This window comes from Abramis brama (genome assembly GCF_963993115.1).
Source record: "Abramis brama genome assembly, chromosome: 4".
Taxonomy (NCBI): domain Eukaryota; kingdom Metazoa; phylum Chordata; class Actinopteri; order Cypriniformes; family Leuciscidae; genus Abramis; species Abramis brama.
The window spans coordinates 52,663,266-52,688,632 of NC_139966.1; the positions used below are offsets into that span (position 1 = coordinate 52,663,266).

Sequence of the window (25,367 nt, forward strand, 5' to 3'; positions counted from 1 at the left end):
TTAAAATGGCAGATGGAGCCTGTTAGATCAGGGCTGGGCAACTGTGTTAGACTACGAATTTTGGGTTAGATTACAAATTGATTGTGCTATTTTATGAATACCTATGCTGGTTTAGATGGCTGACCAGGCACATTACAAGCTAGATCAAGATGGTCTAAAGGCCACAATATACAATATACACAATATGTGACGTCATTTCGAATGAAATCAAGCCACAGAGAAGTTCTTCTGGTGTTCGTTTTGGGAGTTTGAAACAGCTTGCGAACTTTCCAAACCAAAGCAAACTTTCCGGAAAGTTTTGCTCCAGCTGGTAAACACCTTCGAACTACCATTGGCTCAGTGTCTCCACTGTTTTTCATGTTTATTACTGTAAAGCTGCTGCTTTAAAGCAATCTATTGTATAAAGTGGTATATAATTAAACATGACGTGACCGTTAGGATGTTCGCTAACAGTGTACCGCTGCTCACGTAGTTCAAACTTCTTTTTACCCCAAAGTGAAGAATGAAAGGAACTTGGCCTTGAGTATATCGGGGCCTTAATAGCTCAGCCAGGTCCTCTTCGGGTAATAATCCAACTAAACCAGCTAGAAACCAGTAATTGTGTTGCAAAACCCAGCTATCACCTTAAACTGGTTTACTGTGGATCTTGCAGCAGGAACTGAATATGAACACACCTGAACAGGGCTTCTCTGGAGAGCCAGATCTCATTCTGTTGGACGGTCTTCCAGGAGAAGAGGAGGAGGACAACCAGCATGGACACAGTTAAAGCAGCCGCTCCCCACCGACTGACCACTGAATACAGTCTGTTCAGCCCGTGCACCACCAGAACACAGTAACCCATACTGGACACACACACACAGAGCGTTATCATAGAAAAAGCTTTGTAATGTGAGAAACACTGCATAGATTTTATACAGGCCTTTGTGTATAACAGGTGATGTGGTGTAGAGAGTATTGTCATATTTTAATGCCATATGAGTGCTAATGCATTTCTTTTTTTTTTCCGACAGCTAAATAACTAATTCAAACACATAAAGATGGTGATAATCTACTGGGAAATCTTTAGACTTCACATGCAGATATGAAGTACTTCCTAGAGCCAGACAGTGAAACTCTCATGACGAATGGTAACATGATACCCTTCAATACCCTTTATTGAAGGGTATTGATACCCTTTATGGGTAATATGATACCCTTTATGTGTGTGCAAGGGAATAGTTAAAATAAGACTGGGAACAAATGAATAAAAATCATATTCTTGAAAGTATATTTGAATCTATATGTAGTATTATTGACACAAATACTGAATGAAAAAAATACGCACGGATATTTAAAGGTGTAAATAGTTTAAAAGTTCAAAACAAAATCACAGGGAAGAAATAATTAAAATGATATGAATTCCCATGAATGAATGAATATATTAATAGAAAATTAAGTAAAATATTATTTTGCATGGATTATTCTGCATATTAAATAAGATATTTAACTCAATCATTTATAATAAATGTATAATACAAAATTTTATAATATATAAATAATACTGTTATACACACACAGTATGAGATAGTTAATATTCAAAATATTATAATTCTATAAAATATAAATTGTAGCAAGATACAAACACAAAAGCACATCCAAAGTCTCTCCAGCACATCTGTGAATGTGCATATTTAAAGGTAATCATGAGAAGGACAAAACCCTCAAATCTTTAGCCACAGGAAAGGGGCTGATCCGATTTCGCGTCTCACAATGTTTATCCTCATTCGCTGGTGTCACTGTGGACACGGTCAAAAACGGCTCAAGTCAAACACATTTACATCAATCTCTCACAGTATCGACGCAAAGAGCAAGTTAAAAATGGGAATGTCTGGTTCATGTATTCGATGCTGGAGTGTTTTTAGGGCTGAATTTGGACTCAATATCCAGTAACAGTTTAGTTTAGGGTCCAGTTCTCACTATTAACTTTGCTTATTAGCATGCATATTACTAGGATATTGGCTGTTTATTAGTACTTATAAAGCCTGTAATCCTACCTAGTACCTAAACTTAACAACTACCTTACTAACTATTAAGAAACAGTAATTAGGCAAAAATCATAGTTAATAGTTAGTTCATAGTGAGAATTGGACCCTAATTTAAAGTGTGACCCAATATCCTTCCAGGTTCATTTTCTTTCTTTGTCTCTGGTTTGCTGCACAGGAAATTTATATTTGGAAGGCGACACCTCCCTTTCCCCGCCAACACCCACTCCTCAGAAACAGAACATATGAGGACTTCTGCGGCTTCACACACACTTTCACTGCTTCCCACACACGCATACACACAAACACACACACTTCTGAAACATGTGGTACATTCACAGTTCAAATAAATTTGTTTTTAATTATTTTTTGAAGATACACCAATTGCACTAGATTTTTACTGAAGAAGATATGAGTGCTATGATATTTTGGTCTCCAGATATGGTTTAGGTCCTTCCTTCTATATAAGTCTATGGGATTGCTTTTGCATATTTTACCATGAATAGGGAAAAATTCACCCAATCCACTTTCATGTTACTGATCTTGAGAAAGATTCATGTGTATGCTTTATTTTTTTATGACTAGGGGTGGGACAAAATATCGATAGGGCAATATATCGTTGTGGATATGAGAATCGATACGCTGGCGCCAAACATGGATATTTTAAGTAATAAAATACGGCGCTCGAAATAGATTTCCCTGCTCCCAGCGTCGCTACTTCATGGCTCCTCGAGGTGGCGCTCAACACACGAATGAGGGAAATGTGAACATAAGTTAACTAGTCAAGGAAAAATAGGATTTTAACGGGATGGTGGACAGCAGTGTGTGTAAAATAACAGATGCCCCAGCCACGTTTAAGTCCAAAGTCTGGAAAAACTGCACTTAACATTTTCACAGGCATTTTGTTTTCATAGTTAGACAGATATCTTGATGTATCATTATAGGATTGTCTAGCAATATATTGATTATCACAGAATTGCTGTCTCATGATATTATCGGTATCGTGAGCCCTGTATTGTATCGTGAGGTACCATGTAATTCCAACCCCTATTTATGACCTTGTTATTCTTAATCAAAGTTTCTTAACTTGATCATCTGGTGAAACGACAGATTCCGTCGCTTTCTTACGGTCAACTGTCGTATTCAGATCTGCCTAATCTAATCAACAACCAACGCATAGAACAAAGTCTCTGCCCTACGTTTTTTCTTTTTTGATAATCCGTGTCACTCTAATGTACATCACAATAGGGAGGAAAAGAACTGTAGCTTCTCCAATTTCATTGCAACTTTAAAGGGGCCATGACATGATTTTTTTTTATTAATATTTTAATATGTCCCCTGAGGTTCACATATAATTTTAATAAAGTTTTTTCCATTAAAAAAACATGTGGAAAAATGAATATTTTCAACCTTCATTATGACCCTCTGTCTGTCTTTAAGGTTTATTAAACAGCCACTAATCTCAACAGCCTCAACACTTCAGGATTTTCGAAGTTGTCATCTGATTGGTTGAATTCTACAGGATGTCTGGGAGACGTGTGTGTCGCGTTCTTTAATGGTCCACCTGGAAATAAAGACGCCGTGAAGCCAAACCCCCTCATGGAAGAAGAAAGCCGTCGTGTTTTACAACTGTGACAATGAGCGCTTATCAGGATCAACTAAACGCTGGATTTTCAAAAGGATGAGAAGTATGTAAAGTTCGCGCCATATACTCTTTAAAATCTCCATAGACAAGTGAATCAGAGCCTGAGAGTTCCTCACATTCCTCTCATTGTCATGATTCTGCCTTCGTGTACCAGTTCTTCTCTTGTCTTGAGGCAGGATCATGACAGACCCATGTTTTGTGTGTAAGCACATGGCCATTTGTTTGGCTGTGTGCTTGCGTTGTCTCGTCATGTAACCCCGCCCCCTTGTTATCTCATCTTGTTATCATTATTGTGTCATCGCCGTCACCTGTTTCCCTCATTAGTTTCTCCCTATTTAATCCCCTTGTGTTTGCTGTCTTGTGCCGGTTCATTGTGATTCTCAGTGTGTGTAAACCTTCCTGTGAGTACCCTGTGAAGAACTCTGTCTTGTAAAGTCCTGATCTTGTAGCTGTTGTTAGTTTATTGTCTAGTTATCAGTTTAATCTTAGTCTAGTGTAGTTTGTCTTTGTTTTTGCCCACCAGCCTTGTTTTGCCCCATCGTGGGTTTTGTTTTCCCTGTTTTGTCTTAATAAATCTGTGTGTATTGCATACCGTCTGCGATTGGGTTCATCTCTCTGCAATCCCATAACAGAATGAACCGGCCCATATTGAACCCAGCAGACAGTATGTCCTTTCCTGCCAAGCGACAATCTTTTGAAGGGACCCGGTTGGTCGTGTTTCGCGGGATCCGTGGAGGCCGCAGTAGAGGAGGTGATCGAGAGGGTTCTACAAGGTCTTCTTCTCCTGCTTCACTTCCTGTGATCCCTGAGGGTCGTCTGCTAGCCGTCGCTACACATGGGGACCAACCCAGCCCTGCCGCGACTCCTGAGACACCTTCCACGTCCATCAGTCTTCATGGTAAGCGTGGAAGGCACCCGTCGTGGGAGTCAGCATCGGAGTCTTCCTGCCCGGAGTCCTCCTCTCCTGCGCTGAGCTCCCCAGTTCCTGTAACGTTTCCTGCTTCACCTCCCTCTCCTGTCACCAGTCTGGCTACCGTCTCTGCTCCGCGACCCAGGAGGAAGAGGAGGAGGAGGGGAGCTTCTGGTCCTCCGTCTCTGTCTCCCCCTGAGTCCGCGATGGCTCTCCAACCCGCCGCTGAAGTCAAGAGCGCTGTCCCAGAGCCCGCAACTGCAAGCGCCGTCCCGGCCGCTGTCCTAGAGCCCGCTACTGCAAGCGCTGTCCCAGGCGCTGTCCCAGGCGCTGTCCAAGGTGCTGTCCCAGAGCCCGCTTCTGCAAGCGCTGTCCCAAGCGCTGTTCCAGAGCCCGCTACTGCAAGCGCTGTTCCAGAGCCCGCTACTGCAAGCGCCGTTCCAGAGCCCGCTACTGCTAGCGCTGTCCCAAGCGCTGTCCCAGAGCCCACGACTGCGAGCGCTGTCCCAGAGCCCGCAACTACAAACGCTGTCCCAGAGCCCGCTACGGCAAGCGTTGTCCCAGAGTCCGCTGCTGAAGGCGCTATCCCCGGATCTGCTGAGAGAGTTGTGGCCGATCTAGCCGCAAAAGAGGTTCTGCAAGCAGTTTCTGCCCAAAAGGAGATGCCTGTCGTCTTAGCTGCTCGAGCCGTGTCTGACTATCTTACCGCTCTTGCCAAGATCCTTGAAATGCCACCCAGACCCAGGTTACTTTCAAGTCACAAACCCTCGACATCAGACAGCGCTTCTCCCGAGTCAGATGTATCAAGTATGGATGATTCTGATGAATCGAGTCCTGTCCCGAGTCCTGTCCCGAGTCCTGTCCCGAGTCCTGTCCCGTGTCCTGTCCCGAGTCCTGTCCCGAGTCAAGCGCAGCCTGGAGTCATCGGCCCAGAGGGACCAGTCCGGTCCGTCTGTCCTCTCAAACAGGATCCTGTCCCACAGTCACCCGCTTCATCCCCTGCTTTGTCTCCCGTGTCGTCGCACCCTGTTGTCCCCATCAAGTCTCCTGCCAAGTTGCCATGTGTTTCCCCTGTCACCCCTGTCGCTGTCCAGCCCCGGACTGTTTTCACCAAGACTGTACCTCGTGTTTCTTCGTCAATGCCTGCCCATAACCCCTGTCCTAAGCCCTCGCCCCGTAAACCCAAGACCACCAGTCCTCCTATTCACCCTGGACAATCCCCCATGAACTCTGTGTTGTTTCCGCCTCCTCTTCCTTGTTTGTTATTTTTATTATGTCACCCTAATCCTGTCATTGTGTATTCGTGTCTGCCTTTGATAGTTTTTGTCATGTATTGTTGGTTTGTGTCTTTGTCACAGTCGGTCTTGTCCTGTGTTTAATGTTCCCTTAGGGAGCGTCTGGAAGCCGCTCCTTAAGGGAGGGGTTCTGTCATGATTCTGCCTTCGTGTACCAGTTCTTCTCTTGTCTTGAGGCAGGATCATGACAGACCCATGTTTTGTGTGTAAGCACATGGCCATTTGTTTGGCTGTGTGCTTGCGTTGTCTCGTCATGTAACCCCGCCCCCTTGTTATCTCATCTTGTTATCATTATTGTGTCATCGCCGTCACCTGTTTCCCTCATTAGTTTCTCCCTATTTAATCCCCTTGTGTTTGCTGTCTTGTGCCGGTTCATTGTGATTCTCAGTGTGTGTAAACCTTCCTGTGAGTACCCTGTGAAGAACTCTGTCTTGTAAAGTCCTGATCTTGTAGCTGTTGTTAGTTTGTCTAGTTATCAGTTTAATCTTAGTCTAGTGTAGTTTGTCTTTGTTTTTGCCCACCAGCCTTGTTTTGCCCCATCGTGGGTTTTGTTTTCCCTGTTTTGTCTTAATAAATCTGTGTGTATTGCATACCGTCTGCGATTGGGTTCATCTCTCTGCAATCCCATAACACTCATAGCTGTGTGTGTGTGTGTGTCAGAGACTGTGAGTGTAAATGGTTGGCCTCCGAGCCGCAGTGCCACCCTCACGTGTCTGATCACTATTGCTCTTGGCGCTAACAAAGACAGTGCTACTAATATTTACCCAGCATGCATAGAGAATGGATGCCTAAATGCCAAGATAAGTGCCCATCTGATCCTTACACAGGCCATTAAATTCACTGAGCAGAAACCGCTCATTACTCATAACTAAGTGTACTCAAGGATGTAATGCTGTGTATATGTATATTTATGTGTGTATGTGGGCGTTTGTCGGGTCACCGCTACACTCCGAGCTAATAAGATAATTTTTTAACATCCTCTATTAAATACCACGCCTCATTGTCTGTTAATCTCTACAGTTCACATAAACACACACACACACACACACACACATAACAGATCAATGGTGCATTATGGGAAGCAGGGCTAAAGACAGATTATGTACCGTTATCAGTGGTGTGTGATTCCCACAGCGAGTTGACGGAGAACGAGGGAGAGAAAAATGGGGGTTGAATTTGTAAAGCTCAAAAAAAAAAAAAGTATTTTGCAGAGCAAGGAATGTTTTTAAAGGACATTTTCTCTGGCTGTCGCAATATATTTTTACAGGCGCAGACACAAACCTGGGCATGTAGAGAACTCTTTCCGCCACCACAAATCCCACGCGGAAGAACAGATTACTGGCTGGGATGAAGGGAAAGACCAGGAACAGCACGCCCACCAACACCTCCTTTCCTTTCATCTTCTACACAAAGAAAGAGAGACAGAGAAAAAGTGAGAAACCAGAGTGGAGAGAACATGGAAAAAACTATGTTTTTTTGCAATTAGAGAAACAAGAACGAAACAAAAGCAAACGTTTTCTACATGCAAAACCTGCAGGCACAATATTAGGTCATTGCTATTTTGTTGCTAAGGTGTTGTTATGAAGATGCTGTGTTTTTTTTTTTCATGTATTACCATGTGGTTGATATGGTATTCTGAGTGGTTTTTAACTGCGTTACGAAGGTGTTGCTATCAAGTTACATTCGGATTGTGTTTAGCACGTTGCTATGAGGTCACTATGGTATTCTGAGGGGTTAACTGAGTTGCTATGAGGTTGCTAGGGTGTTGCTTAGGTTTTTAGGTTAGAAGTTGCTAAGGTATGCTGAGTGTTTTGAGCATGTTGGTGTGGTATTCGGAGTGTTTTTTAACTGTGTTGCTTAGGTTGTTAGGGTGTTGCTATGAGGTCGCTATGGTAACCTGGTATTCTGAGTAGGTTTTGAGTAAATGTTTTTTTCATCCATTTTTTCATCTGCCAAGTGAAATTCATAATAGTAAAGTATAAGCATAGGAAAATGGCCTTTTATGCTCCACTACAGAGCTTCCATATCTTTATTAGTGTTATCTGAGTGAGTATACTTGAAATATGAGCTGGTGTTGTTTTTATCGATGTACAAGTTCATTAAATATGACAGTTGAGGATTGATGGGTCAATACAGAGATGTGAATTGGATATGAAATCTAAGCTAGAGTGAGAGAGGAGGTGGTGCGGGTTAAAATCATAACTGTATCACGCTCGGTTTACTTTACATAGGCCGATACGCTGCTAAAAAATAAACAATATTACCACAGCCATTGTCTGGAGTCTCATTCTCATTTCCACAGACAATATATGAATGTTTTAATATTGATTTTTGCCTTCCAGTCCATCAAAAACATTAATTAACTTCAGGTTCAGCAACAAATAAGCAGGCATTCTGACATGCAACAACTGTACCAAGAAATATACAAAATGTGCTGATGACATTCATTCACGGTAACAAATCGACTCACTCTCGGGCCTGCGTGTGTGTCTGTGTGTTTTGCATGAGACAATTAGCCAAGTAAACATTCCTGCAGAGACAGATTGGAAAGTCATTAGGGTGAATAGTTGGCACGGCTGATCGGAGGATGTGCGTGATGGGCGTGGCCAAGGATGGTCATGTGACAATGGGATTATTTCAGTGAAAGGGGAAGCTATGCATTTTAAGTTCAAGTCAAATGAGCTGCATAGCTCAATTCATATCCATTTTTCTGATATTACATAGGTCATATTCTACACTTTGTTAGCTTTGTTCCCCTCTAAAACAAGTCCACTTGTTTTATTTTTATTGTATTATAGTATTTATTAATAGACTGAATTAGCTTTTATTTTTATATTTTCCATTTTCATTTTAATGTGTTTTGTCATTTTTATTAGTTAGTTTTATATTTTATAATAATAATAATATTTTTATTTCTATTTAGCTTTAATTTGTTTTTATTTCAGGTTTTGTTTTAGTCATTTTAGTACTAGAACTTATTTTATTAGTTGCCAATGCCACATTTCATTTAAGTTTAAAAAAACAAATTTGTTAACAATAAAAACACTGCTAATAGTGACTTTCGATTGGCTGATCTTCGCATGGCAGCATTGCTCATATAGTCGGTCATAAGCCTAAATAGGTGCTGATATGTAAATTATATGGTAATGTATTCATGATTGTGATGCCATAACTGTTGCATTCTGTATGTGCAGATTTGTTTAAAACAATAAATTATAAACAATCTCTGAGGACTTTATTTGCTTAAATGTTAAAAGATATTTACCTATATATCCACCTCATCCACGTCAGTCCCTCTTTTTTCAACATCACCACAAGTATTTGGCCTTTTGAAGAAACTTTTCACACTCAGCTGCCGTGACATTTTTGCAATTGTGCGTAGTGGTGAGTAAGTCCCTGTCCCAAATGGAGCCCTAAGCCCTCGTGATCTTCCTCCGAGTCCACACTTTTGTGAAAGGGGGTACTCGCGACCAAATGGGACACTCACATGCGATGGCCATTGTAAGTCCACAAGACTGCAAGTGTACATGGAAGTTTGCCATTTGGGACAAGGCCTAAGCCTCAGGCTGGACAAAGACTTCATGCACTGAGATCAAAGACAAGACCATATGGAAGTAAAATAATGACAAATGTTAAATCGGCAATCTACTGATATTCCTGCCGTTCCTGGATGTCAAACATTGAATTTTCTGTCGAATTTGAACCACTGAATTTGTGGAAGCGAATTTGTAAAGCGAAATAAAATGGACCGAAAATTGCCGGTCGAATATTATAGGTTGTATTTTTAAACAGAATGAACATTTTGGAAGTGAAATCTGAAAGGTGAATATGAATAATTATTATATTATTATTATAATATTCACAGCTTAAATATACAACCATGTTGAATTTCAGCCCATAAAAATGCAAGCCCTGAAAATACAATGCATTAAAATGCAAGCAGGGTTAATGCAATGCATATTTTTTCAAGTAGAGCAATTCAACAAGCTTTTTTGTTTCAAAACCATTTGTCATTATTTTACTTCCATAGACCATAATAGATAATAGCTAATTAATATGCGCACTTGCCACCAACTGGACAGGGGTGGGAATTACAGTTATATGTTTCAATAGATAACCCTCAGTGTAATCTGTCAAAATGACCAACACAACAGCCTTCAGATTTTTCCCATCACTGCTAAAAAATGTTTTTATTTGGTTAACGTTACCACTTATATATAATTGTGGAAAAAGAGCAAAAAAAACAACATACAAACAGTTCAATACAAACAGGAATCGAAAGCAAAACCAGACAACACTCATAAAAACAAAGCCTAAAGCTTATGTTTTTCTGGGAAATATTATAGGGCTTAAGCTGGGTCATGATGATAGCTTTGGCATTATCCTTTTCGCCAGTTGCCATCTGTTGTCATGGCAGCACAAACAGAGGTCATCCGCAGTCTGTCCCGAAATGTCACCGGGCCAAAATCCATCCAGTGGCCTTTATAGACTAACACCTCTCTCTCAGGTCTGCTCTTTCCTGCTGGTTCTTCCCCTCAGCCAGCGCTTCATTTGTAAATGAATAATATCCGGATCAAAATTAAAAGTCGCTGTGACCGACACTGACCATACAACTTAAGTTTTCCCGGAACATACAATGATGTCAATAAACAGTGAAGGCTTAACTGTAAGAGCTTCATCCACAAGTTTCTGCACAGCCCTAACTGTGTGTTATTCTGTCACGTAGAGTATACGGTGAGACCAAAAATTATTCAGTTGATCAGTGATATTCTCTCACTGATGACGCTTTCTGATTCTGACTGATCTAACTCCCGTGCTCGTGTCTCCCGCTATCCTTATTATTAGCCGTTCCATATTTGGGATCGCTTTTGATCAGAAACACCATCAGCTTTACTCGTGGATATGGAAAATGAAAACATGCTTGACTGTCTTTTTGACATTTTGGCGATATTGGTGAATAATTTATTAGGTATATGCACTCTATCCGAACTTTATGCAACTTACTCTCCAAACTTTAGCATTTACTGGGCGCAAAACAATAAGCAGTAAGATGTATTTGGAGGTTATGTTTTTTTTCCATTGGCCCTCAGCAAATATATTTTTGATCAGCTTTCTTAAGTTCAAAATCACTCTCATTGGTTGGTCACCGAACCAATTCTTACAATGCTCACTCTGTCTCTCTCTCATACGTCACCATGTAATTGCACTTGTTTATGCCGGATTGCTTAAAAACTAGCTTAAAATTGCTTAAAGCTACACTGTGTAGGATTTTCTCCCATCTAGTGGTGAAATTGTTTATGACTACCAACTGAATATTACTTTCTAGCCCCTCCCATTCCGAGGGCTTTTTAACTCCTACGGTGGCCGTATTATTTCAAATCTGCCGGCAGTCGCGAGTAATCTCCCCCTCGCATTCGTCACGGTGCCACTGAGTGTCAAAACGCGAAAGGCGAAGCTTGAATTTCCGGGTATGTCCCTCTTTGGCTAATGTATTTTCAAGATGGAGGCGCAACATGGCTGCCGCCATTCGAGCGACTCGCTCGTATGTATTCTAAATGACAGATTCTACGCTTACGAGAATACTTGATTAGTTGGTAGAAGTAATTACACATTAATGAGCACATATGATTTTGAAAGAACAAAGTGTTTTTTCCTAAGAATCAAATTAAATTACACAGTGTAGCTTTAATAATCCAAAATCTGACATTTTCCGGAAAAGGATCCGGCTCAAATTAAGCACTTCCCTTAACCCATTCCTTTTTTCAGTCCTTCAATTCCTTTCTATCATCTTTCCCCTTCCTGAGGCAAGAAGGATAGTTGTGTGATAATAGCATTACAATTTGAGTGGAAATTTGAATCATGTGTCTAGGATGATTTGAGAACAATTCAAAGAGCTTCAATATAAGCAAGAACATCTGATAGTCGCTACAGAGGAGTCTGTACAAAGTTTGCATGATAATTTTGATTAATGATTTATAAATATTTTGAATTAGCTTTTATTTTCATATTAGTTTTAAATAGTTTTAGTTTACAATAACAACACTGATACTCACATACAAATAGTGCACACTCTTGTCATAATGTTTCTGTTTTAAAATGTTCTAAATCCTAAAATTGCCAGGTTTAAATTAAATTGAAATCCCAGATTTTCAACGTGGCCTCAGACCTTGAAAGGTACATGAAAGTTTGAACTGATCCTCCAGTCCACGTGTGAAACATTTATAGAATATGAAATCTGAGATTGTTGTCTATAAACGGAATGAGAAAACCAGTTTTTTTCACTCTTAAGCATTCGCACACATCCACACACCTCCACTCGATCAGTAAAAGGAGCAGGCAGTTTACTGACATTGGTCTGTCAGCTTGTCTCAGACACACACTATGAATTATTCAGTCAGTAGATATGAGATCTGCTGAACAGGGACTGGAATATTCTCTCTCTCTCTCTCTCTTTCTCTTTCATTTTCCCATTCCCCAAGTCTCATTACGTGGAGTCGGATCAGCCATTCTAGAAACGAGAAAACGCACTGCCAATTTCTTTCCACAAACTCAAGGACCTGTGTAGAGAAATGCGAACATTTCTAAAAGATCCCCCAAGGACACCGCCAACACAGCGGCAAACAACTAATAAACCGTTCTGGGGGTCGACAAAACCTGACTGATATCCTCTCGCAGTTTCACAAAATGTTTTTAGAAAATGGTCCTGTAAATGTTTTATTGGTGGCTGGAGCTCTCAAGCTCTTATAAAACCTTGAATGCTTTGCTGTTATCTGTTTTATTCTAATTCATAGGCTTTTTTGAGCTCGTTCAGTGCATAGAAATCTGTAGAAAAACTGAAAAATAGATTTGAACCTGCATATATCATAAGCACATACCCACTATGTTAACTTTTTCCATGCATAACCAGCAAAAAATATTGGTGTCTTTGATGCTAACAAACAAACAAACACTCGTTGCACAGCAAGCAGGTGCATAAAGACCCGTTCACACCAAGAACGATAACTATAAAGTTATAGACGGGTAGGAATCGAGACATTTTGGTCATTCAGGCATTTTAAGTTTCAAGTTAAAAAGTTGAAACAAAGATCTTTGACTGCAACAGCAAATGCCTTAAGAAGTTCTTTGTCTGAAACTATAATGGTGCTATAATAAAGATTTGCAAGCAGTTTTGATGTACTGCTAATTCTTCCAGGGTCTGTGATGCTAAAAGTACATTTATATGGCATATGAAAATGATATATGAATTTCACCGTCAGCATATGTGCCTCACAAAATTTGCAAGATTGAGATGAGCAGAAATAATTGCCTAAGGAGCTGAATAACCGGATGAATAAACATCTCACTTCATGCACAACCTGCGTGAGGAACGTGTGCATTAGCTCACGGGCAAACATCTGCTTCGCGTGATGTGAGCGTTTGCACTCATTTACACAGTCGCTGCTATTTTTCATGGGTTGCTATGGCGATGAGTCGTGGAGAATTGGAGGAACGACAGAACAGCGGGATGTGAGACAGCATGAGTGAAGGCTTTCATATGATCGAAACAGGAAAGTCTCAGCGGTTGTCTTGACATGAGGAAATGTGTGTGTGTGTGTTTGTGTGCTCACCTGTAGGCGTGTAACACAGTTCAGGCTCAGTGCCAGCATGACGAGAGCCAAAGTCAGGGAAGCAATATTCCGTCCGTCCCACAGACACTCCACTAAAGGAATGCTTCCCACCTGTCAATCACAACTCATGCAATCATCAAACGTTTACTAGAATGTAGTTTTTGCAGTGTGTTTCTGTTGATGCCATTTACCTGCCAATCGTAGCAAAGCACTATGGGAGCCAGTAAGAGCCAGGCATTGAAGGCGAGCAGATAGCAGTATGAAAGAAACCTAAAAAGACAGTAGAGATTTGCTAAATTAATACATGTAAAGTTAAAAAGTTTTCACGTTTTCTGTCATAACATGGATATTTTAAGATTTTTTATGCATTCACAGAAAATATTAATGGTTCTTCTTACATAAGATAATTATAGTAGATAAAATCATGCAACAAAACAATTCTTCATCCGGTTATTTATGGATGGGAGGAAATTTCAAGGTTTTCCTGCTTTTGTGTACGTTCCAAACCACATCAGACCGCCCGCTGAATTTGAATGCTGTTATAATCCATATATTCTTCAGTGGATGAGAACATATTTCTCATGACGCAGGAGATTCAGAGAAATAACTCAGGAGAACGCCGCCACATTTAACATTGAAGACACGGAGCAATCAACCGAGGAAACTAAAGTCTTAAGTTCAAGGAAGAGCTAATGAACTGAGCAGAAACAGGTGCGTGATTCATTTGAAACCATGGAAACTAATAAGCAAATGGAGTATGAGTGTGTGATTTTGGAGGACGCAGCCAATCAAACAGAACCGTAACAGAGTGATGACAGTCAGACCGACCTGGTGAGCAGATAAGGAGAGAAGGATGCTGGATTGTCTTGCTCTGAGAACAGTGGCATGGATCCACCCATCAACCATAAGCGGAAAGACATGATGACTGTAACCTGCAGAAAAACACAGAAAAAACTTGTGAAAGTTACAAATGAGCACATGAAGTGCAAAAAAAATGACATAAATGTCAATGCTAATATAAATTAAATAAAAATGATATAAATCAATTATTATAATAAATCAATTATAAAATAAAAAGATAAATAAAATAATACAAAATATAATAAAATAATAAAAAAAGTTTATAAAAATAATAAAAAAGTAATAAATTTGAACATTAAATAGGAGCTTGTAAAAACTAACGATATTATGAAAGGTTAACTTTATTAAAATATCAGAGGTTCACATGAAAAAAAAAACCTGTTTAAGTAACTGGGTTGCTAAAATTATTAGGGGGAGGGACAAATGCGGATTCGCCCCTGAAAACAAGATTCATCAATATTCCTGAAGAAGAAAGACCCCTGATCCACTAAGAGTCTATTTTCCCAGCTTTTAGTAGGTTGCTATCATCTAGATCAGGGTTTCTCAAACTCGGTCCTGGAGGGCCACTGTCCTGCACAGTTTAGCTCCAACCCTGATCAAACACACCTAGCTGTGAGTTTCTAGTGATCCTGAAGACATTGATTAGCTTGCTCAGGTGTGTTTGATCAGGGTTGGAGCTAAACTCTGCAGGACAGTGGCCCTCCAGGACCGAGTTTGAGAAACCCTGATCTAGATACTCAAAGATCAAAGCTCACAGACATGAACTAAAAGCCACAAAACATTGATTATGGTTAAAAATCGAAGTATAATCCAGCCCAGATCTTTAACCACTAGGGTTGCGAAGAGGCAGAAAATGTCTGGTAAATTTCTGGAAACTTTCCATGGGAAGTAAAGCTGGGGAATTTTGGAAATATTCCAAGTTGGAAACTTAACGGGAATTATGGGAATTAAAGGGAATTCACTGAAAATTTGGGGCAATTTATACAAACTGTATCATAAACATAAATATAAACATTTTGTTCAGTCATAAGAAGACATGCATGCAAACTAAATCAAATGAAAAAAAAAAAAAAGACATTTTTGACTGATATGACAAAATGACTCATTTTATTCGTTTGTTTCTTTCATTGAACAACAAAAAAGCATGAATGTTGATTAAAATAAACATTTCCCTGATCCCACCCAAAAGCATTGCAATATTTGGCAGTAAAAATGTAGGGTTACACTTTATTTTAAGGTGTCTTTGTTACACTGTAATTATACATTTAAGTACTGAGTGATATTAAGTAACTACATGTACTTACTATAGGGTTAGGATTAGGGTTTGGTTTGGTTTAGGGTTACATGTAATTATGCATAATTTATAGTTATTACTATAGTAACTACATGTAACATGTAACAAAGACACTGTAAAATAAAGTGTTACCAAATGTAGCTACTTACATGCAACGAGACGACGCAAGCACGTTTGACAAACGGGCAGGAAATTCTGACAAGCTCCTTCAACCTGGAGCGCGACAGATGCCTGGAACGAAAGCATAACCAGATGTGACAGTTTACAAACTCCATAACTCAATCAGCCGATGAACGCATTTTCATTCATTACAGACTTAATCAAACCATCAGTGAATTACTTTAGGGGTATATTAATCCGTTTACCGTTGCTCTCAATTAATTACCTCTAAAACAGAGTTGCAAGAAATCGAGTGAAAACACACATGCAGACAAACACTCTCACAGCCCTCTTTATAAGACTTTAAAATGCTGCTCTAAACTGGAACGCCATCATCCCTCTTTGAGAGTGCCGGGATGTACAGTGAATTTTAATTCAGCGTGACATGACACCGTGACAGCTGTGACTGGAAATGTGGGGTGAGATGAATGAAAGAAAAGAGGAGGCGAGAGAAGGAGGTGGGGGAGGAATGGAGCTCAGACAGTACATCGCACTTCTGCTGATTGATTCAGTAAAGAGTTGGAGAGAGCTCAGCTTAATGACTATGTGCATGAATGTGTGTGTGTGCATCAGTGCTGTTCAGAGCGTATTGTACTCCAGGGAACGTAACCGTGCTAATTTTAAAAAATGCAAGCCTCCCGTCTCTATCCTTGCTTCTTCAAGTTAAAAGACTTAAAAAGACTTTGAATGAGAATGAGAATAGTTTTTACACTGAACAAAGAATGTTTACATTTTTTAATTTACTTTATTAATTTACATTCTTGTTCTTACTGTGATCATCTCCTCAGTGCATGCTATTCAAAATAAATACAAATAGTCATAATTTTTCATCAAAATCTCAACTTTCCTTTTCTGATGACAAATGATGCCACCAAGATTCAACCAATGGAGAAGTTCCCAGTCTTATTACGAACGATTCATTTGTGCATGTTATTCCAAAGAAATTCAATTATTAAATGAAGATTTCATTAAAATATAAACACTTTCTCTCCCTCTGAAACAACTTTCCTTTTCATATGACATCACCAAGGCCACCAAGTTTCAGCCAATGGGGGCTGGCCATGCTTCAGAAGGGGAGGAGTCCTACACAAAATGCAAACTGGCACGCTAATTCAATTTTTTTATTTTTTTTTATTAAATATCTACCTTCCCTTGGAAATCTATCACTTTAGGGAAGTAAAACGGGTTGCAAATGCAGATAAATGCAAAAATCCAGATAAACAATCCTTTTAATGGAATTGGGAGCATTTACTTAATGTCAGCCGATTGTGAGGAGTTAGTAACTGATACTCTTATGAATATTGCACTGGTGTAGAATTACAGGAGAGAAAACAAGTGTCAGCTTATGCATTTAATAAAGCCCACAGGAGACACTCCACCCCCTCACTGCAAACACACACTCACCAAAACTGAGAGACAGCGTGTCTACAGGCATTATGATGACTATCAGTCACAATCACACACTCCACACTGTGTGTGTGTGTGTGAGGGTTTGTGTCTTGTGTCCTCCCCAGGGTCACGGGTAGCAGCAAAGGTTTATGGGCACTTTTGAAAATCAAATAAAGCTACAGAGCCCTCATTCCCCAGAGGGAGACGCAGACGGAGAGGAACCTTTCCTCTGCTGTTCTTCAAGGCTGAGGAGGGTTATCACGCCCGCCAGCGAGCACACGCCGCTCTGTTTGTAGAAATGACACAGATGTTCTTTTCTGCCGTCACTGAAGCTGTGTCTGTTAACTTCCGGATCAGCTCATAAATATTCCTTCAATCTAATAATCTACCTAATAAATATCCATGGCATGCTCACTGAAAAGGGTACAAAATTCAAAATCTTTAAATTAATCTAAAAATTATAGTTTTTCAACAAATGCTTAGTGAAATAAGGTGCTCAATCACTGCAAATGTAGCTCATCAACCTGAGGAGGTCAAGCTTAAAAAAATTAAAATAACTCACATAAGTTTGTAAGTTTTGCAACACTGTTACTAAAATTTGGGACATGTTTAAATGTAATACATGATTTGTTATTTTGTCATTTTCATTGAATAAAGGAATTTTTTTTAAATACTACATTTATAATTTATTTATATTTTTTTACAAAGTGGATAAAAAGTATTTTTTTAAGGGACAATAGTGCAGTGGCTTAAATAGGGTTATGTACTAAAAATGTTGAACACTAAATAATTTGTTAAAGCTAAATATTACATATTAGTATTAACTAAAAAAATATTAATTGCATGTAGGATTATAATCGAGAACCTAAAAACCTTTGAGATGTAAAAAAAAAAAAAAAAGAATTTAAGGGGGATACAGTCATATAATTCATTTAAAGGGGTGATTGATTATGATTTCACTTTTCTAACTTTAGTTAGTGTGTAATGTTGCTGTTTGAGCATAAACAACATCTGCAAAGTTACGATGCTCAAACTTCAAAGCAAAGGGAGATATTTGCTTTTAAAGAAATCGCTTTTTAAGGACTACAACAAACGGCTGGTAGGAACTACACGACATTCCTCCCGGGTAAGTGACATCACTAGCCCTAAAATTTACATAAACCCCGCCCCCGGGAACGCGATTTAAAGATTATCATGACAGAATATGCTAATCAGTGACTAGAAGGTAACTACACATAAGCTACATAAATTCATCAGCTAACCATTCAGAAATGTTCTGTTGCTTTTACATGTTGTCACTTCTTCTTGAGTCTCTCCATCATTATCTGACTCCGGTTTGAACATAAAAGGCTAAAAGTTTTTGAAATTTTCAGTGCATGGCTGTGTGAGGTAAAAGGACACAAGCTGTTGTAGCTCCGCCCCCTGTGCCGGGAGCAGCAGCTCATTTGCATTTAAAGGGACAGACACAAAAACGGTGCGTTTTTGCTCACCCTCAAAAAGTGACAACTTTAACATGTTATATAAAAATATCTGTGGGGTATTTTGAGCTAAAACTTCACATACACACTCTAGGGACATCAGAGACTTACTTCACATCTTGTGAAAAGGGCATTATACCACCCCTTTAAACCCACTTTACATGCCGGTTAATTTTATTTTAGATAATAAATTATATAACATCCAACAGCTTTTACAACAGAGTCTATTGCTTTAAAATAAATAAATAAAAGTATCCTAGATTTGTGGAATATGATGTATGCTTATACATAACCACAAATAAACACTACAAACATCATATCATCAATACTAAATGTCTTAATAATGGATTAAAAGTGCTTTTGCTACTGGATGTTTGATGCAATGTTTATCTCTGAGGTTATGCGCTCTGTGACTAATGCAGAGGAATAGACGCATGTCTTGTGTTTTTGATCTCTGCAGAACACATGGGAGCGTTGAGAGACTCAATTGCGCAAACAAAGCTGGCACTGAACATAATTTAACCGATTGGTGCTGTAGCAATATGTGTTAGACAACATAATGCATTACTGCAAAGTGATAAATACAGGGATGCGAGATGTATCACAGATGTTGCAGTTGGCCACACAACTTTCCCTATTATTTGCAAATGTGTTTCTAGGGCATTAGAAGTGGTTCAAATGCTGTTAGGACTGTTAATGTCATAATTAAACCATGCATTGACAACTACTACACCTCATAACCACGAGTATTAGTAAGATAATAAATTTCGTCCTCCTCTTCTAAATACCCATAAGTTTCTCTGTAAGCCCTAATGGATGAAATAGGAGTTTCATTACACTACCAAAACTGCAAAGCTGGTCCAGTAACTTATTAGCCTGGGGGAGAGGATTGAGCATGGGATTGTGTGCGAATGTGTATACAGGGGTGTAATGTTTTCACACAGCACTCAAGGATCAGTCTGGCATCTCAGTCGTGTGTCTCCTTCAGTAATGAGAACCCAAGGGCCAGTCAAGGGGTTCCTCTCAGTTTCCCACTCACTGATGAGCCCCTTTGTTCAGCTTTTCACATTCTCGGAGAGTGCAGACCCACTGGACACAGAGCACATTTTAAGTAGCTGAGACTGTAATTGAACCAAATGAGGTTCACACTATGAGAGAGAGAGAATGCGAGAGTTTGGGTTGAGTCTGAGAGTGCGATTGCTGTTTGTCTCGCCTGATTGACTCTCTTTGAATGCCAATTACCGGCACAGCTGAACGAAAGTGCCGAGCTGTAATTGGAAGATTGCTTTGTGTATTATCCATCGCAGATCTGTGCTGATCTCTGGCTAGATTGTCTGCTCGTACAATTTGTTTGGTACCAGTTAAACAAGAAGTCGTCCTTTAAATGATTAAGGAAGCAAAAAACTAATTAGCTGATTAAAAAATTTAAAAAAGAGTAGGCGATAAATAGACACGTGATGAAAATTTTGTCATTTGTGCTCATGATGCAACATAAGGCGGATGATTTAGTTATGTATATTTACATACTTTTATGTTAGATGCAATTAATCGTAATTAATCAATCTATATATATATATATATATATATATATATATATATATACATACTGTATATATATATATATATATGTTTACTAATACATTTTAACATATGAAAAATGCTACATGCTACAATGCTAGAGATGCAAATGATACAAGTTATTATGAGTGAATTTATTAAAACTGATATTTTGCACTAGTTTATAGAAATGAACTGAACCTACCGCTGCGTTTTGAACGTGAAAGTAACCTAATGGCATGCATTTTAGAAATGGCTAAAAAGAAAACGCATTAAATCATTGCAATATTCATGAAGCGAATAATTCTTATACAGGCAAAAAAATCCTTGTCAATATATTGGGAATATTCAATAGCAGTTTCCTGAAAGGACAAGACCCAAGGTCAGACTGTGCGTCGGCATGCATTTACATGTTTTGATGAGCCAAGCTAATTTTCAGACAGTACATACAACCAGTCAATGTCTGTCTAGGGGCCGTCGATCGTTAACCGCCTAATGAATTTAATGAGTGTCTGTGCTATGTGATCCGACTGCATGTGATGAATGTGTATTGGTCACTTATGGCATTGTCTCAGCCTTGGGTTGAAGATTGAAAGCACACGGCTGCTCCGAAGCCCCGGCCACAATGGGATTCTCCATAAACATTCCATGGAAGATTCCGTTATAGAAAGACACAGACGGCCTTCTCCGAGCTCTTTACAAGCCACTTCTATACACAGCACAACAGATAAGATAGAAATGATTTCCCTTTTCAGATCTAAATGAAAAAGATGACCTTAAAACTCGATCGACAAATCAAAGACAATTACGGATTTGAGAAAATACGCCTAAAAGTTATACAATTGATATATATAACGTCATGTTGTCATGGTTGTTGGATTTAAAAATATCAACGCAATGACACCCAGTGCCTCCCGAAGCAATGCCAGCCAATAATAATTAACATCTGCAAATAATCTAGTATAGTGAGCATACAAACACTTACAAGATGAGCGGCTTGCGGCAGAGCACCAGGAAATCATAGAGAACGCACACACCAAACACAGTAACGCCCGTCTCTTTCACCAGCATGGCACAGGTGCCCAACAACAGACTGAGAGCCAGTGACAAGACTGACACTGTAGTGGGAAACTCGTCCGCCATTCTGCTCGCTGACACACTCCTGAAAGAAAGAAAGAAGTCACCATATTACACTACCATTCAAGGTCAGTTTGAAATTAATACTTTTATTCAGCAAAGATGTATAAAGTTGATCAAAATTAGCAGTAAAGACATTTATAATGTTACAAAAGATTTCTATTTCAAATAAATGTTGTTCTTTTGAACTTTCAATTCATCAAAAAAATCATGAAAGGTTTTTATCAGAGTTTCTACAAAAATATGAAGCAGCACAACTGTTTTCAACATTGATAATAATAATAATAATAATAATATGAAATATTTCCTGAGCACCAAATCATCATATCAGAATCATTTCTGGAGTAATGATGCTGAAAATTCAGCTTTGCAAAACAGGAATAATGACGTTTTAAAATATATTAAATAGAGATATTGAGATATTTCTCAATAATACTGTTTTACTTATTTTCATCAAGTAAATGAAGCTTTGGTGAGCATCAGAGAAAACGCTACTGTACTCTGACTGTAAGTAAATATGTTTCCTCTAAGACTGACAAACAATTTAGAAAGGTGTTATGGCAGAAATTTGACAATGTCACACAATACATAATAATCAAAATAAATAAATTAGATTCTTTTGATCTGATTTGTAATCATTTTCAATACTAACAATTTGGTAAACAATTGCAATCGAACACATCATGAAATCTACAATTTCATCAAGGTTCGGTTTGATAACATTAAATTAATTGCATTTTGGATACAAATCTAATTATTTTTAGAATTATAATCAATTATTCAATTCAGTAATCGATGCATTGCATGTTCAATACAGATCTGTATTTTACACCCTAATGGAAAATACTCAGCTCTGTTACCTAATATAGGAGAGAAAGGCCAGGAGGAACAACATGCTGGCTAACACATCTGCTCTCCCGACGATCCCAGACACCTGTAACACACAAGCACGACACATTTATAATCATCATGCTAATGTAACAAAACCATCAGATTATCAACATAAAGACTTTCAAATTTGATCTTTATTACAGCAACTGTCTGGCACTAGGATTGCAGATTCAGTCCAGGTCCACTAGCCAGATATTTACGGGGCCGTTTACATGACACCGCTTTCAACTAAAAACAGAAAACTTGTTATGTGTTTTAGCCATTCATTTACACGGAAATGGCATTTTGGGGGCCTTATTAAAACGTTTTTCAAAGTGCACGTTTAAAAAAAAAAAATTATACCGTTATCGTCGCCATGTAAACTACAAAAACGTGAATTTGTGAAACCGGTGATGTCATGCGTATTACGTGTTCAGTGTTTAGGCGCGAAGTGTTTCTTTACAAAGTGGCATCGCCATCTACTGGCCTGGCAGCAGAATACAGCGTTTTTAGTCTTTTTTTTTTTTTAAATTTTTTTTTTGGATCCGTGTGAACAGGGATCGTTTTAACAATGTCGTTGTCTGTACATGAAAAACGCAAAGGAAAACGCAAAGGAAAAGGTTTTTAGTAAATCGTCATTGTGTAAATGTACCCTATATCTACATCTATATTCAGCCCATAAATGCAGCAGCCAGACTGTAATACCAAACACACACACACACACACACACACACCTCAAAAACGGACCTATCAGTAAACCTAGTGTAACAGAGCACTGCTTTCATTGTCAATGTCATTGAGCCTCTCTTCCAAAACGGTTTGAGTAGTGATGCCCATTATTGAAGCTATCCTACATTCTCATTAAATTCACTCCCATTGTGGCAGCTTTGTCACTGAGGGTGATGTAAAACTGTGAATTGTATGAGGAAAGGGTGGATAAATCTATGTGTGTGTTAGTTTGCAATGAGGCAGAGACATTTAATGATCACATCTTTATAGGACGTATGGTCTCACAAAACTCAAATGAGGGGGAAGAAAGAGCGGGGAGGAGAAAACGAAAACGTGAGGGCAAGACGGAGAGAGATTTATTTCCCTGCCGCTGTCTGCTCCGTCCTTTTATCGTCCCATCCCCCTAAATACGCACAACATCCTTAAAATCCGCCTATCCTCTCCAATCTGTTAGCATTCACATTTTTTTCTCCTAGTTTTTGCCTGTTAAAATGATCCCACACTTCACATCTGGAGGGATTCTGAAGCCCATCCCCCCCAGAGGCAGAATTCCATGGAATTATACACACACTTCCAGAAGACACACCCCGGAGCAACAGACTATACATGCACCACTGGTGAGGGACAGGGAGTGTGTGTGTGTTTTTGCACTGCTCCGAGACATCTTCAGTGTAAACATATAAAAAGCCCACTGGCCTTTACTACAACTCAGCGTCTGTGTGGTATTACGGTCCGGCTGCTGTGTTTATGGGCTGAATATAGATGTCTGGCTAGTGGACCTATCAGCAAATATAGCGCCAGACTTTCACAGTTGCTGTAATAAAGCAGTCATCCATTAAAAGCATGTATAAATGCTGCCTCTGTCTGGGTCATATTGAAATAATAGTATTTATGAGATAAGCGCACATGAACGCCACCATAATGTTGTAATGGATGCAGCAACTAGGGAACGTTATCATACGTTTTTCATTTAGAGTATTGCTTGTATTATCCATTATTAAAACATCAATAAGATAAACGTTGAATTTCTGCACCACTAACATGATCATAAAATAAAATAAATTAAAATTATATATTTATATGAAAATAATAGTGGAAGCACATTTATTTTGATCAAATTCTCTAATTCGTCACAATCGCAAATTGAGCATTTTTGACTATCAAAATAAATTGATGCACATCACATCACGTAATTACCAATGTATGTGATTGTAACTTCCTAGATGGACTTGCCTAGAGTTAACAAACACAGAAGAAAAAAATTCACCTGACCATTCATAATGCTATTGTCCAAACAGTTTGCGTAAAAAAAGTTTGAATGACCCTATAATTATCCATCACGCATTGAACTTTCATATTATTTGTCACCTGTCCTCCTACACATTTGTTTTAACAGGCAATTACCATCACCAAAAAACTGTAATCACGACTCCTCAAATGGAAAATGTCACCCTGGACACTTGCAGAGAGTACCTACACATACTGTATATGAACAGTGTATAATTTACAGTGAAGTAATTGTATTACTCACCGTGTGTCCTTATAATGTTACTGTAATTTTTGTCAAATGCACTGCAAACCTAGATTAAACATTTCATTCGACTGTTTATACTGCTGGAATGACAAATAACTCCAATCCAATCTAATCTAATCTAAAAGGACCGCATTCCTGATCTATTGTGTTTTAAGACATTTGGTCCTGAAAGTAGATCCATAGGGTCTCTTCCAAGGGAGAGGAATCAATTGTGACTTCTTCCCCCTCAATTGCGACTTCTAAGATTGGCGTTTAAATGCGCACACGCACACGCACACACACATCTGTAGGGTAATTGTAAATCAAGCTGGAGATCTGAAACGCTCCACTTCTCAGAAAGACCCACAGCTATACCTCATTTCAGCCAATTACCTAATTCGACAGGAATTCCTCTAAAACAGCTGCAGCCCGGCCCTGTCCTGCCAACGCAGAGGGTCCGCAGAACACACACTAACTGCTTTCCCACTGCTGCGAAACCAAATCTATCAACAGTTTTTCCACTCACACACCTTTCAAAAACCCTTATAAGGGACAGATAGAGTGGAGAAACTACACTTTATTGCACATGCACAGCCAAAAGCCGAACAGAATACAGCGCATGAGTGCGCTAGAAAGGTTCAGATCAGGAAAATATGAGTCAAGCTTCCAAACTGTATGGATAGAAGAATATAATAAGAGATAAAGTGTAATTAATGCAAGGACAAAATGTATTTTTCAATTACAAGACACCATGGTCAGTGTCCAGCGCGAGGTGCTGGTGGATGTCAGTGAAGGACTAGGTCCGACAGATGGTCGGCAGGCTTCAGTACAGTCTCCGGGGAGAGACAGAAAGCCAGTCCTCCATCAGGAGCCTGCTGATGCCTGTCAAGTGATGCTCCTCT

General features: G+C 39.2%; 1 protein-coding gene across 1 annotated transcript in view; it reads right to left on the reverse strand.

Moving 5' to 3' along the window:
• The window catches only part of tmtc1 (transmembrane O-mannosyltransferase targeting cadherins 1), a 43,067-nt gene that overhangs the window by 7,909 nt on the left and 9,791 nt on the right, over nt 1-25,367 (reverse strand). Inside the window, exons 3-10 of the mRNA XM_084111095.1 lie at nt 22,214-22,287; nt 21,202-21,378; nt 15,783-15,864; nt 14,307-14,410; nt 13,670-13,748; nt 13,479-13,589; nt 7,153-7,274; nt 675-842 (exon numbers count right to left, since the gene is read on the reverse strand). Coding sequence (XP_083967221.1) covers nt 675-842; nt 7,153-7,274; nt 13,479-13,589; nt 13,670-13,748; nt 14,307-14,410; nt 15,783-15,864; nt 21,202-21,378; nt 22,214-22,287 — 917 coding nt within the window. The remainder of the gene's footprint in view (nt 1-674; nt 843-7,152; nt 7,275-13,478; nt 13,590-13,669; nt 13,749-14,306; nt 14,411-15,782; nt 15,865-21,201; nt 21,379-22,213; nt 22,288-25,367) is intronic.